The 14,700-nt window shown below is 43.5% G+C and overlaps 1 protein-coding gene across 1 annotated transcript in view; it reads right to left on the bottom strand.

Moving 5' to 3' along the window:
- ARHGAP31 (Rho GTPase activating protein 31) overlaps positions 1–14,700 on the bottom strand; it is a 121,643-nt gene that overhangs the window by 23,325 nt on the left and 83,618 nt on the right. Inside the window, exons 7-8 of the mRNA XM_005674953.3 lie at positions 10,556–10,754; positions 6,171–6,295 (exon numbers count right to left, since the gene is read on the bottom strand). Coding sequence (XP_005675010.1) covers positions 6,171–6,295; positions 10,556–10,754 — 324 coding nt within the window. The remainder of the gene's footprint in view (positions 1–6,170; positions 6,296–10,555; positions 10,755–14,700) is intronic.

The following is a 14,700-nucleotide window of genomic DNA, read 5'->3' as shown; positions in this document are numbered from 1 at the left end:
CTAGTTCCTCTTCAGTTTCTGCCATAGGGTGGTGTCTTCTGGGTAGCAGCTTATTTGTATTTCTTCTGGCAGTCTTGATTTCAGCTTGTGCTTCATTCAGCCCAGCATTTCGTATTATATATGAAATATTATATATTCTGCATATAAGTTAAATAAGCAGGGTGACAGTATACAGCCTTGACGTACTCCTTTCCCAATTTGGAACCAGTCTGTTGTCCCATGTCCAGTTCTAACTGTTGCTTCTTGACCTGCATACAGATTTCTCAGGAGGCAGGTCAGGTGGTCTGGGATTCCCATCTCTTTAAGAATTTTCCAGTTTGTTGTGATCCACATAGTCAAAGGCTTTGGCATAGTCAATAAAGAAGAAGTAGATGGAACTGTCTTGCTTTTCCTATGATCCAAAGCATGTGGGCAGTTTAATCTCTGGTTCCTCTGCCTTTTCTAAATCCAGCTTGTGCATCTGGAAGTTCACCGTTCACATATTGCTGAAGCTTTGCTTGGGGAATTTTAAGTATTACTTTGCTAGTGTGAGATGAGTGAAATTTTGAGATGAGTGAAATTGTGTGGTAGTTTGAACATTCTTTGACATTGCCCTTCTTTGGGATTGGAATGAAAACTGACCTTTTCCAGTCCTGTGGTCACTGCTGAGTTTTCCAAATTTGCTGGCAGGTAGAGTGCAGCACTTTCACAGCATCATCTTTTAGAATTTGAAATAGCTCAATTGGAATTCCATCATCTCCACTAGCTTTGTTCATAGTGATGCTTCCTAAGGCCCACGTGACTTCACATTCCAGGATATCTGGCTCTAGGTGAGTGATCACACCATCGTGGTTATTAGGATCATGACGATCTTTTTGTATAGTTCTGTGTAGTCTTGCCACTTCTTAATATCTTCTGCTTCTCTTAGGTCCATACCATTTCTGTCCTTTATTGAGCCCAACTTTGCATGAAATTTCCCTTGGTATTCTAATTTTCTTGAAGAGATCACTAGTCTTTCCCATTCTATTGTTTTCCTCTATTTCTTTGCATTGATCACTGAGGAAGGCTTTCTTATCTCTCCATGCTATTCTTTGGAACTCTGCATTCAGATGAATGTATCTTTCCTTTTCTCATTTGCCTTTAGCTTCTCTTCTTTTCTCAGCTATTTGTAAGGCCTCCTCCGACAACCATTTTGCCTTTTTGCATTTCTTTTCCTTAGGGATGGTCTTGATCCCTGCCTCCTGTATAATGTCAGGAACCTCTGTCCATAATTCTTCAGGCACTCTGTCTATCAGATCTAATCCCTTGAATCTATTGTCACTTCCACTGCACAAACGTAAAGGATTTGCTGTATGGAGGTCATACCTGAATGGTGTAGTAGTTTTCCCTACTTTCTTCAATTTAGGTCTGAATTTTACAGTAAGGAGTTCATGATCTGAGCACAATAAGCTCCTGGTCTTTTCACTGACTGTATAGAGCTTCTCCATCTTTGGATGCAAAGAATATAGTCAATCTGATTTTGGTATTGAAAATCTGGTGATGTCCATGTGTAGAGTCTTCTCTTGTGTTGTTGGAAGAGGGTGTTTGCTATGACCAGTACGTTCTTTTGGTAAAACTCTGTTAGCCTTTTCCCTGATTCATTTTGTACTCCAAGGTCAAAGTTGCCTGTTACTCCAGGTATCTCTTGACTTCCGACTTTTGCATTCCAGTCCCCTCTGATGAAAAGAACATCTTTTTTGGATATTAGTTCTAGAAGGTCTTATAGGTCTTCAAAGAACTGTTCAACTTCAGCTTCTTCAGCAGTACTGGTTGGGGCATAGAGACTGTGATATTGAATGGTTTGCCTTGGAAACAAACAGAGATCATTCTGTCGTTTTTGAGATTGCACCCAAGTACTGCATTTCAGACTCTTGCTGACTATGAGGGCTACTCCATTTCTTCTAAGGGATTCTTGCCCACAGTAGAAGATATAATGATAATCTGAATTAAATTCACCCATTCCAGTCCATTTTAGTTCACTCTTGCCATCTCCTATTTGACCACTTCTAATTTACCTTGATTCATGGACCTAACATTCCAGGTTCCTATGCAATATTGCTCTTTAGTATCTCCTATTTCTGTTCCATTTTCTAAACATGGTTAAACATCCCTTCACCTGCACCCCCTCCCCACAAAAAACTCCAGTACTATAAACATGGTAAATCAACTTTTAAAATGTTCTTAATTATGAAACTTAAAAAAAAGATTTAAAAATTATTTAAATATGTTAATCCACTGCTTTCCTTTTTTCACAAGTATATTTCAACAAATAATGAGGCTATTACAGGGTTATGACCACTCCCTACCCTCCCCCACCCAGTCTTTAATTTCTAGGGTTTCAACAACACTCTTCTAGTGAAACATGGCTGCTCAGGCAATAGTCAAGGTCACAGAGAGCTATTTATATTGACACCGATGGTTCTTTAATTGCACCTCTGCACCCCATCAAAAGCCAGCCATTTTGATGAACTATTTCTGACTAGCTTGTTCATGAGATAGCAGTGGTTTTCAACTCTGGCTGCATATCAGAATCTCCTGGGGAGCTTTTAAAAAGTTACCAATACTCTGACTTTATCACAGTCCTCCTGATGCAGAGCTGCTGTGGGTGTGAACCACATCCTGTGGGTGACTCTGAGGTGCAGCCGAGCTGAGGAGCGGCCAAGGACGTCCTGTACATTCTATGAATTTACCACTGTTTGATCCAGCACCTGGAGCTTCTTCCTTTCGAAAACCACACGGGGGTGGAAATCTTCCTAAGTCACAATCAAAGCAAATCACTTATTCTATTTTTATTCAATTGTTTTGTTCTTTTAACTTCTGGTACTTGGTGAACCTCTTACACTGTGGCACTAATTCTGTAACTGAAGTTCTCTCTGATGTGCTTCAGCAAATCTATTATTAGATCAGGAGTTTCTTGCCAGGTACACCCCTTAAATTCTCCTTTGAGAATCCTAACTTCTGACTTGTATCTGGCCTCCCATAACTACGGCGACCTGTCCTCTTCACCTGGCTATCTTGCTGTTTTGTGAAATACATTTTCCCCCATATAATGGATATTACAGATGGGTGCCCAGAATCCATTTCCTTCCCCTTCTCACAGAGCCCTGTCCAGCTTGGGTGTACCTCATTCCTCACCCAGGCATAATGCCATTCCTCATGCCCGTGATTGGTTCAGGAATCCAGCCCTAAGCTGGTCAGCACACAGCACTCTCCCGGCCGTAACGATTGACCCATGTGACTAAGTGAAGGCTACTATTGTGGGGTGGGGAGTGGGGAGGGCGACAGACACTTAATGCGGAGGTTCTGGGAAAGAAGGGTCCCTGCACCAAGAAGCAAGCTACCAGAAATGATGTTCTTTCTCCTTCTGGTCATAAAGATAGTCAAAGGTAAAACCTAGAACTCTTAATACTATACCAACTTTGTTGCTGCAAAGGGAGCCAGTCTGAGGATAAAGCTGACCCTCAGAGGAGGGCATAGCTGAGGAAAACATGGAGAAATGGAAACACAGCCATTGGACTAAATCGTCCCCGAAGCTTTCCCTACATCTGGGTGTCCCAATAAGTTACCTCCTTGCATAAGCCAGTAGAGTTGGATTTGCTCTTACTTGCAGCTGAAACCAAGCTTCCCAGGTGGTGCAATGGTAAAGAATCTACCTGCCAATGCAGGAGACGCAGATGTGGGTTCAATCTCTGGTTTGGGAAGACCCCTTGAAGTAGGAAATGGCAATTTGCTCCAGTATTCTTGCCTAGAAAATTCCATGGACAGAGGATCCTGGCGGGCTACAGTCCATGGGGTCCAAGGAGTCGGACACAACTGAGCACACACACAGCCTAAACCACTACACCCACTATACCTGGTGAAATCCCCATTACTCTAGTAGGACAACGTGATGACTTCTAACATATGTGCTTTATGATCCTTGGCACACAGTTATAACCACTGCTGGGGAAGGTTCTTAAAGATATTCTCTCAATTTCCTCTACAGACTTTTTTCTCTACAAAACTTCCTCTACAGTTTTTTTCCCCCCAAACCTTTATTATTAAGAATTTCAAACATTCAGAACCATTGAAGACCTCTAAACCTACCATCTAGGTTCATATTTTGCCATATGTTTGGTTCATCTATTTCTAATCTATTTATCTACCTACATACTTAAATTTTGCAGAATCATTTGAAAGTGAGTCTCAGTATTTTGACACTTCATCTTTAAATACTTAACTTTAGCATATGCCTCTTAAGCACCAGCAAACTATGAAAATTTACTATTTTCAATATCATCTAAAATCTAGCCTATTTATCCTCAAAATTATCTTTTGTAAAAAATTTGTATTTATTTATTGTTAGCTGCACTGGGTCTTCATTGCTGCTTGTGGATCTCCTCTAGTTTTGGCAAGCAGGGGCCACTCTTCACTGCAGTGTGGAGGCCTCGCACTATGGTGGCTTCCCTCGTTGCCGAGCACGTGCTCCAGAGTGTGGGCTTTAGTAGCTGTGGTGCACAGGTTAGCTGCTCTGCAGCATGTGTGATCTTCCTGGACCAGGGATCAAACTCATGTTCCCTGCATTGGCAGGTGGATTCTTAACCACTGGACAACCCAGGAAGCCCTGTAGTCTTTTTTATTTTTTCAAACTAAGATTCAATCAAGGTTTGCTCATTGCATTTGAATGTTTACCTTTTACTACTTGTTTTCATAACTATTGCTCTCATTTTTTAAAAAATCATGCTTTCAGTCTGTAACACTGAATGCCACTGTGGCAAATTTCTTTGGCCTTCCCTTTCTGATACAATATTCAGCTTGATTGATTATATTCCCCATTTTATAGTGGTTCCCTTGGTTCCCTCCTGCATCAGTTCTACTTACTACTCAGATATAACTCCCACAGGGCAGCATCCTTATTTAAATGTCAGATCTTCCTTACAGTAAAGTTCATTAATAAATGTAGAAAGAATGATGGAAGTGGAAAATTACCATATGGTAAATACCATAGTTAGAACTGTTATAGGCAAGAACCACTGATGGATATTAAAATTCATGGATGAAAGTATCATGAGGAAAAGAATATTTGCATGGTCTGAAAGTATCTCCCACAAGACATTTATTAATTGCAAAGGAAAAAAATAGTACCTTCACAGGAACAAACCTTGTAGACGGCACTTTAACCGAGTGATCAAGGTTGACATCACCAACAATAAAACACTGACCTCACGGGCCCTCTGATATGACACACTGTGACAGGCACAGCATTTGTAACCTCAATCTAACCATGAGAAAACATCAGACAATCCCAAACTGAGGTATATTCTACAAAATAAATGGCCAAAACTCTTCCAAAGTGTCAAAGTCAGAAAGACGGAGGAGCTGCCTAGGTTGAGAGGAGCTGCCTAGGTTGGAAAATTAAGGAAGCATGACATCTAAATGCAATGTGGGTTCCTTGACTAGATCCTGGCTCCGTGGGGCCTGGACATTAGTAGGACAAAAGGCCAAATACAAATAACATCTGTAAACTATTTAGCAGTATTACACTGATATTAACATTATGGTTTTGATCATTGTATTACAGTTATTTAATACATTAGCTTTGGGGGAAGCTGCATGACGGGTATATGGATTCTCTGTGTACTATTTTTGAAAAATTTTTGTAAATCCAAAATTATTAAAAAACAAACAAACAAAAAAAAAAAAAAAACAGGACTTCCAAGGTGGTCCAGTGGTTGGGAATCCACCTGTCAAGGCAGGGGACAGGGGTTCCATTCCTGCTCTGGGAAGACCCCACATGCCTCAAGAGCAATGAGGCCCATGCGCCACAACTACTGAGCTTATGCTCTAAAGCCCACGTGCCACAACTACTGACGCCCTCACACCTAGAGCTAGTGCTCCGAAACAAGAGCAGCCACTGCAATGAACAGCCAGTGCACCGCAACGAAGAGTAGCATCTGCTCGCTGCAACAGAGAAAAGCCCGCGTGGCAAAGAAGACCCAGTGCCGCCAAAAACAAATAGATAAACTTAGGAAGAAACAAAAAAGGCTCTTCAGCTAATTTATAAGTTTCTCTTCTAGAATTAGTGAGCTTGACCCAAACCAAAGACTGAAGAAACAGAACTAAAAATATATATCTATATCTCTCTTATGAACATAACCATTGTTGATTCTTACCTGAGAGCCTCTGTCCTCTCACAAATACACTCCCGTTTCTACTCAGCTTTGATTTGGAGTCTGATCCAGAACGTCCCAGGTTAAATATTGATTTCCACTTCTTGGATTTACTGGAGAGCTTTCTTCTAAAAGAGCCAAGCCACAGGGGGTAAGTTGGATAACTAGCCATTTCAATGGGACTCTGAACTATCGAAGGAATATCCCAAACATGTTCTTAGTTATGAACAACTCTGACATGGCAAGAAATTCTTTTTAAAAATCCAAGCTGAGCCTGACTCTCATCCTGTCCAAGGATGCCCTTGATGACCAAGCCAGGTTTTCATGAGTCAGAGTGAAGGACCACATTTTTCAGATGTGCCATTAAAAGCAGGAAAGTGAAACTGGCTTAATCGTGTCTGACTCTTTGTGACCCCATGGACTGTAGCCCACCAGGTTTCTCAGGCCATGGAATTCTCCAGGCCAGAATACTGGAATGGGTTGCCATTTCCTCCTCCAGGGGATCTTCCTGACCCAGGGACTGAACCAAGGCCTCCCGCGTTGAAGGCAGATTCTTTACCATTTGAGCCACGACAGAAGCCCATTAAAAGCAGGGGTTGGGGGCAAACAGAGGCAGGGGTTGGTGGGAGACTCAGAGGTCACAAGCAACCACAGTGCTGGGAATTCTGGTAGAAATTCTGATGAACACTTTCCTCCTGGGTTTTCAAAGACATCTATTTCTTACAGGAATAAACACTAAAGGCCAGAGACCTCAGTCCTTTTATGCTCTCTGCCCTGCAGCCACACTTCTGGGACATACACAGGTGAGGAGAAGGCTAGGGAGACTTCAGTGGGCTGGACAGGGGGTGGATGAGAAAGCAACTTGGAAGAGAGCCTGGCCTGGGAGAGCTGCACACTGCTGGGTGTGGTCAGTGGTCACTGCAGAGAAACACAGAGGGTGGCCACTGTGTCTCTGGCTTTGTCTCTCATTTCCCTGATGAAGCAGGGATAGTTGAGTGCTAGACTTAAATTGAAGAATGTAGGGAAAACCATTACACCGTTCAGGTATGACCTAAAGCAAATCCCTTACGCTTATATAGCAGAAGTGAGAAATAGATTCAAGGTATAAGATCTGATAGACAGAGTGCCTGAAGAATTACGGACGGAGGTTCGTGACATTGTTCAGGAGGCAGGGAGCAAGACCATCCCCAAGGAAAAGAAATGCAAAAAGGCAAAATGGTTGTCTGAGGAGGCTTTACAAATAGCAGTGAAAAAAAGAGAAGCAAAAGGCAAAGGAGAAAAGGAAAGATATGCCCATTTGAATGCAGAGTTCCAAAGAATAGCAAGAAGAGATAAGAAAGCTTTCCTCAATGATCAATGCAAAGAAACAGAGGAAAACAATAGAATAGGAAAGATTAGAGATCTCTTCAAGAAAATTAGAGATACCAAGGGAACATTTCATGCAAAGTTGGGCTCAATAAAGGACAGAAATGGTATGGACCTAACAGAAGCAGATGATATTAAGAAGAAGTGGCAAGACTACACAGAAGAACTATACAAAAAAGATCTTCATAACCCAGATAATCACAACGGTGTGATGCTTCACCTAGAGCCAGACATCCTGGAATGTGAAGTCACGTGGGACTTAGGAAGCATCACTATGAACAAAGCTAGTGGAGATGATGGAATTCCAGTTGAGCTATTTCAAATCCTAAAAATGATGCTGTGAAAGTGCTGCACTCAATACGCCAGCAAATTTGGAAAACTCAGCAGTGGCCACAGGACTGGAAGAGGTCAGTTGTTATTCCAATCCCAAAGAAAGGCAATGCCAAAGAATGTTCAAACTACCACACAATTGCACTCATCTCACACACTAGCAAAGTAATACTTAAAATTCTCCAAGCCAGGCTTCAACAGTACATGAACCATGAACTTCCAGATGTTCAAGCTGGATTTAGAAAAGGTAGAGGAACCAGAGATCAAATTGCCATCATCTGTTGGATCATCGGAAATGCAAGAGAGTTCCAGAAAAACATCTACTTCTGCTTTATTGACTATGCCAAAGCCTTTGACTATGTGGATCATAACAAACTGTGGAAAATTCTTAAAGAGATGGGAATACCAGACCACCTGACCTGCCTCCTGAGAAATCTGTATGCAGGTCAGGAAGCAACAGTTAGAACAGGACATGGGACAACAGACTGGTTCCAAATTGGGAAAGGAGTACGTCAAGGCTGTCTATTGTCACCCTGCTTATTTAACTTATATGCAGAGCACATCATGAGAAATGCTAGGCTGAATGAAGCACAAGCTGAAATCAAGATTGCTGGGAGAAATATCAATAACCTCAGATAGGCAGATGACACCATCCTTATGGAAGAAAGCAAAGAACCAAAGAGCCTCTAGATGAAAATGAAAGAGGAGAGTGAAAAAGTTGGCTTAAAACTCAGCATTCAGAAAACGAAGATCATGGCATCTGGTCCCATCACTTCATGGCAAATAGATGGGGAAAAAGTACAAACAGTGTCAGACTTTATTTTTGGGGGCTCCAAAATCACTGCAGATGGTGACTGCAGCCATGGAATTAAAAGATGCTCACTCCTTGGAAGGAAAGTTATGACCAACCTAGATAGCATATTAAAAAGCAGAAACATTACTTTGCCAACAAAGGTCTGTCTAGTCAAGGCTACGGTTTTTCCAGTGGGCATGCATGGATGTGAGAGTTGGACTATAAAGAAAGCTAAGCATCAAAGAATCAATGCTTTTGAAGTGTGGTGTTGGAGAAGACTCTTGAGAGTCCCTTGGACAGCAAGGAGATCCAACCCGTCCATCCTAATGGAAATCAGTCCTGAATATTCATTGGAAGGACTGATGCTGAAGCTGAAACTCCAGTACTTTGGCCACCTGATGTGAAGAGCTGACTCATTTGAAAAGACCCTGATGCTGGGAAAGATTGAAGGTGGGAAGAGAAGGGGACGACAGAGGATGAGATGGCTGGATGGCATCACCGACTCAATGGACGTGAGTTTGAGTGAATTCCGGGAGTTGGTGATGGACAGGGAGGCCTGGCATGCTGCAGTCCATGGGGTCACAAAGAGTCAGACACGACTGAGTGACTGAACTGAACTGAACTCAGACAGGGCCCAGAGGACCTGCTGCCACCAGAGGTCACCACAGAGGCCTTGCCGGGCTCTGGCTGGCCTAGCCATTATATTTCATAAAGTTCTGGGATGAAACCCTGGCACCTGTGGGCTCCACAGAGGACCTCTTCTCCACAGAACACGTGCTTCTGCCATCAGGCATAGACCTGCAGTGCTTCGTGGTTTCTGTCGGATCTAGCCTAATGTTGTCAAGCACTTGGCCTTGGGGTAGATTTTACAGTATTGCCTATACCTTGAGGCATGGTGAACCTCAGGTGTGGTTGACAGCACAGGGAAGGTATACTTGATTGTCCTTCAGAGGTATCCTTCTTCCTGATCCCTGGATGAAAGTCTCACCCTCCAGGGATTTGGGGGGAGGGGCAGTGCCATTTGTGCCCTCCAGGAAATGGAGCATTTCCTGCCAGGTGAGATCCAGTCACCCTTCCCAGGCACCCAGCACGCTCTCCCCCCCTCAGAGGGAAACAGCCGTGCCTTCATGTGGAGGACACTGACAAGAGGCCTGCAGGGTCTGCTTTCACACCTCCTTTCACTGACCAAACAGCAAGGATGATACTCTTCAGTGAAAAGATTGCCTTCCGGCTCCTCCACCTACTGTCTGCCTAGAATTTAGGACTCTTGCTTCCATAACCGAGGAATGTGTGGAGACCAGGGTTACAACAGAAGAAATGAAAAGGAGAAGTGAGGAAAGACACGAGCGAAAATGGTGTTTGTTTTGTTTTTGGAGGGAAGGGAGGGCTCTGACAGGTAGCAGAGGAGAAACAGAAGCCAGGATGCATGTCCTCAAGTGCTGTGTCCTCAAGAGTTTTCAGGCCAGAGTGGTGGTTTGTCAACTTGTCCTCCGTCCATCTCCACGCCTTTTATAATGTGCCGTGAAGGTGAAGGGTGGGAGGAGGCAGCCAAATTTTTCTGTTTAGCAACCTTCTTTTTGAAAACATCAAGGCTATTTTGTCTAAGGTAGGAAAGAAGGGATTTTAGTTATGATTCTTGACACCTATGAGCCCTATCCCCACCACAGTACTAGGGATCTCTGGTGGGAGATCAAGGTCTCAAAGACTTTGGGGCATTGAGGGAATGCACATTGGTGATGCAGTGGCATCAGCTCCCATCTCTTCTGGAAGGCCGCCTCACCCCCCAAACCAGATCACAACCCCAGACCATGCTGCCATTATAGCCCCGAGACTCTAACCACTTCCTCCTCTGTTCCCCGCCACCCAAACACCTCCCAGAATTTGAAAGAAGGCCACTTACTTGTTGTCTGGTAACTCAAGGACAGTGTGGAAGAGGGTGCCCATGGGAGGGACAATCTCGGGCAGGCTATTCTCTCTTCTTTCCTTCCTGGCAGGATGATTAGTAGCCAGGCTCCGGGCCTGAGCTTCCTCCAGACTCACCAACTTCATGGGCAAGGAGAGGGCGGGCAGGGTCAGGCTCTTCATGATTGGCCGGTTTTCTGTACAAAAAAGAGAGGAGCTCATAGACCTCCTGGGAGTGGATCTGTTCACCAGTTCCAGCCAGATGCCCACAGCCACAGCTCCCCCATTCCTGACCTCCTGGCAGGGACTTCTCTTGGGCATGGTAGGGTCTGTGGCAAAGACTACATATAGGAATGTGATAGCAATCCTGGCCATCCCCAGCCAGAGGGCACACAGAGGCTTCAGAAGGTAACCTGCAATCCTGTACTTTTCAGAGACGGACTATTCATTCATTCACACAACAACATATTGAGCAATTACTGTGGGCCAGAGTAACAGCTGAGGGTATTTGCCCCTGGGTACTGCCTAGTCCTTTGGTCAGGTGAGAATGTGTGTTCAGCCACAGAGGTGGTCTCACTCAGCTAGGGTGGCGAGATTATCCCTTCTCTCTTAGCAACCCACTCCAGTACTGTTGCCTAGAAAACCCCATGGACAGAGGAGCCTGGTAGGCTGCAGTCCATGGGGTCTTGAAGAGTCGGACACAACTTCACTTTCACTTTTCACTTTCATGCACTGGAGTAGGAAATGGCAACCCACTCTAGTGTTCTTGCCTGGAGAATCCCAGGGACGGTGGAGCCTGGTAGGCTGCCGTTTATGGAGTCACACAGAGTCGGACACAACAGAAGTGACCTAGCAGCAGCAGCTGCAGCTGAAAAACATGGCCTCCAAGGCAATTTAAGGTTGGAGGTCCATACAGTCAAAGCTATGGGTTTTTCCAGTAGTCATATACAGATGTGAGAGCTGGATCATAAATAAGGCTGAGGGCTGAGGAATGCTTTTGAACTGTGGTGCTAGAGAAGACTCTTGAGAGTCCCTTGGACTGCAAGGAGATCAAACCAGCCAATCCTAAAGAAAATCAGCCCTGAATATTCATTGGAATGACTGAAGCTGAAACTGAAGCTCCAATACTCTGGCCATCTGATGCGAAGAGCCGGCTCACTGGAAAAGACCCTGAGGCTGGGAAAGATTGAGGGCAGGAAGAGAAGGGGGCAGCAGAGGGTGAGATAGTTAAATAGTATCGCTGACTCAATGGACATGAATATAAGCAAACTCCAGGAGATAGTGAAGGATAGGGCAGCCTGGCATGCAGTCCATGAGGTTGGAAAGAGTTGGATACGAATGACTTAGTGCCTGAACAACGACAACAAATGACTTATTCCATTTTGTGTAAATGTTAAGTATGTTACCAAAGTCAATAAGAATTCATAAGAAGAACATTTAAGTGGAATGCACTGAATAGTATGTACTGGAGACAGTCAAGAGTTAAAGGCTCAGAGGAAACTAAATTTCAATATGCGGGACAAAAGCTGATTAAGGCAATGGTCATAAAAAGGACAGGCATTTCCACGTTGGAATTAGGAACACCCTTAACACTAACAGTCATGGGTGGAATTTGCTGTCAAGAAGAACATTTCCCAAAGTCATTAATTCTCTACAATGGTTTATTTATTTGTTTTCCTATTTTTTTTCCCTCCCAGAGGCATCACTGGGTAAGGAAAAAGCACAGGCTGGAAGATTTAGGTTCCATGTTCAGTCCTACCAGTTGCTAAGCTTTTCTGGTTCTCTGGTTCTTCATGTATAAAATAAGGTTGATAACTTTAGGATGGTTGTGATAAGACAATGAGATGATATGTGTGGAGGGTCCGCCATAGTTCCTGGCATACAGTAAGTCCCCAGTGAATTACTGGTTGATTCAAAAGGATGAATGAATGAAAGCATACTATTTCTCCTTCCCAGGTGGTGCTAGCGGTAAAGAACCCACTGGAGACATAAGAGTTGTGGGTTCAATCCCCGGATTAGGAAGATCCCCTGGAGAAGGCAATGGCAGCCCACTCCAGTATTCTTGCCTGAAGGATCCCATGGACAGAGGAGCCTGGCAGGCTACAGTCCATGGGGTCACAGAGAGTCAGACAAGACTGAAGAAACTTAGCACAAAGTGCAAGTTAAAATAAAGATAAAAGAAATGTCAGCCATTCCTAGGTCAAGACAATTGAAAAACACACGTTCACACAAAAACTTGTACATGACTGTTCACAGCAGCATCATCATAACCAAAAAGCAGAAACAACCCAAATGTCCATCAACTGCTAAGTGGATACATAAAATATGGTATATCCATACAATGGCATGAAATGCTGATCTATGAGACCATGGGCTAAGTGAAAGAAGTAGGCCATTAAAAGCCATGTATTGTATGATTCCACTTATATGGAACGCACAGAAGAAGCAAAATCCATAGAAACAGGAAGTAGATGACTGGTTGCCAGACTCCGGTGGGAAGGGAGGACAAAATGCGGAGTGACTCCTTTACTGGGTGTGGGGTTTCTTTCTGGAGTGATGAAAACATCCTGGAATTAGACAGTGGTGATGGTTGAACAATTCTGTGAACACACTAAAAACCACTGAAATGTACACTATAAAATGATTAAAGCAGTGAATTTTATGGTATGAGAATTTTAAAAGAAAGATCATAAACCACATAGAGGACAGGATAGGGGGTAAGAATTATTATACCAGGAATCAAAATTTGATATTAATTGCAATTGATTACTTTGATGGTTATAATTGATTTTCCCAAGCTTATTAGCCAAACTAGAAAAGAATGCTTTGATCAGCTCATACAAATATTTTGCAGATATAGTTCTAACACACACTGGTTCTTGAGGTATGGACCCTAGCCAGTAGCAGCAGCATCACCTGGAAACTTGTTAGAAATACAGATTTTCAGCAGCACTCCAGACAAGCTGAATCAGAAATTCCGGGTATGAGGTCCAGATGGTGACTACAGCCATGAAATTAAAAGACACTTACTCCTTGGAAGAAAAGTTATGACCAACCTAGATAGCATATTCAAAATCAGAGACATTACTTTGCCAACTAAGGTCCGTCTAGTCAAGGCTATGGTTTTTCCAGTGGTCCTGTATGGATGTGAGAGTTGGTCTGTGAAGAAAGCTGAGTGCCGAAGAATTGATGCTTTTGAACTGTGGTGTTGGAGAAGACTCTTGAGGGTCCCGTGGACTGCAAGGAGATCCAACCAGTCCATTCTGAAGGAGATCAGCCCTGGGTGTTCTTTGGAAGGAATGATGCTAAAGCTGAAACTCCAGTACTTTGGCCACCTCATGCAAAGAGTTGACTCATTGCAAAAGACTCTGATGCTGGGAGGGATTGGGGGCAGGAGGAGAAGGGGACGACAGAGGATGAGATGGCTGGATGGCATCATGGACTCGATGGACGTGAGTCTGAGTGAACTCCGGGAGTTGGTGATGGGCAGGGAGGCCTGGTGTGCTGCAATTCATGGGGTCGCAAAGAGTCAGACATGACTGAGCGACTGAACTGAACTGAACTGAAACTGTGTTTCAACAAGCCTTCCCAGTTATGCGATGTATGCTAATGCTGGAAATTGTACGCTCACACAAATGGTAGTTATCAGGTTTACTGATCAGCTGGATTTTTATTTTTACAAATTAGGCTCATATGAGTTCAAGCAGCATAAACCAATACCAATGCATTCCTGGGGTTCATTATGTTATTATGAGGATGGAACATCATGAACTGCACCTCATTACATCCAACCTGAAATAGCTAAATGTTTCTCACATATAGTGGGCTTCAATGCTAGCTAGTCTCTCTATACATGCACCCACAAACACACACTCATTGCAGTATGCCTACTGTCCAGTGCAGGGCAGAACAAAGCAAGTGCTCAAGAAACGCTTGCAAGAAAGACAAATATTATATGATACCACTTACATGTGGAATCTAAAAAATAGTACAAATGAAGTTATTTATAAAACAGAAACAGACTCATAGAGATAGAAAACAAACTTATGGTTTCCTAAGGGGAAGTGGAGGAGGGATAAACTGGGAATATGGTATTACACAGATACACACTACCATATGTAATACAGACAATAAGGATTTAGG

The sequence above is a fragment of the Capra hircus genome, chromosome 1 (genome assembly GCF_001704415.2).
Source record: "Capra hircus breed San Clemente chromosome 1, ASM170441v1, whole genome shotgun sequence".
Lineage (NCBI taxonomy): Eukaryota > Metazoa > Chordata > Mammalia > Artiodactyla > Bovidae > Capra > Capra hircus.
This window is presented reverse-complemented; position numbering and strand designations above follow the sequence as displayed.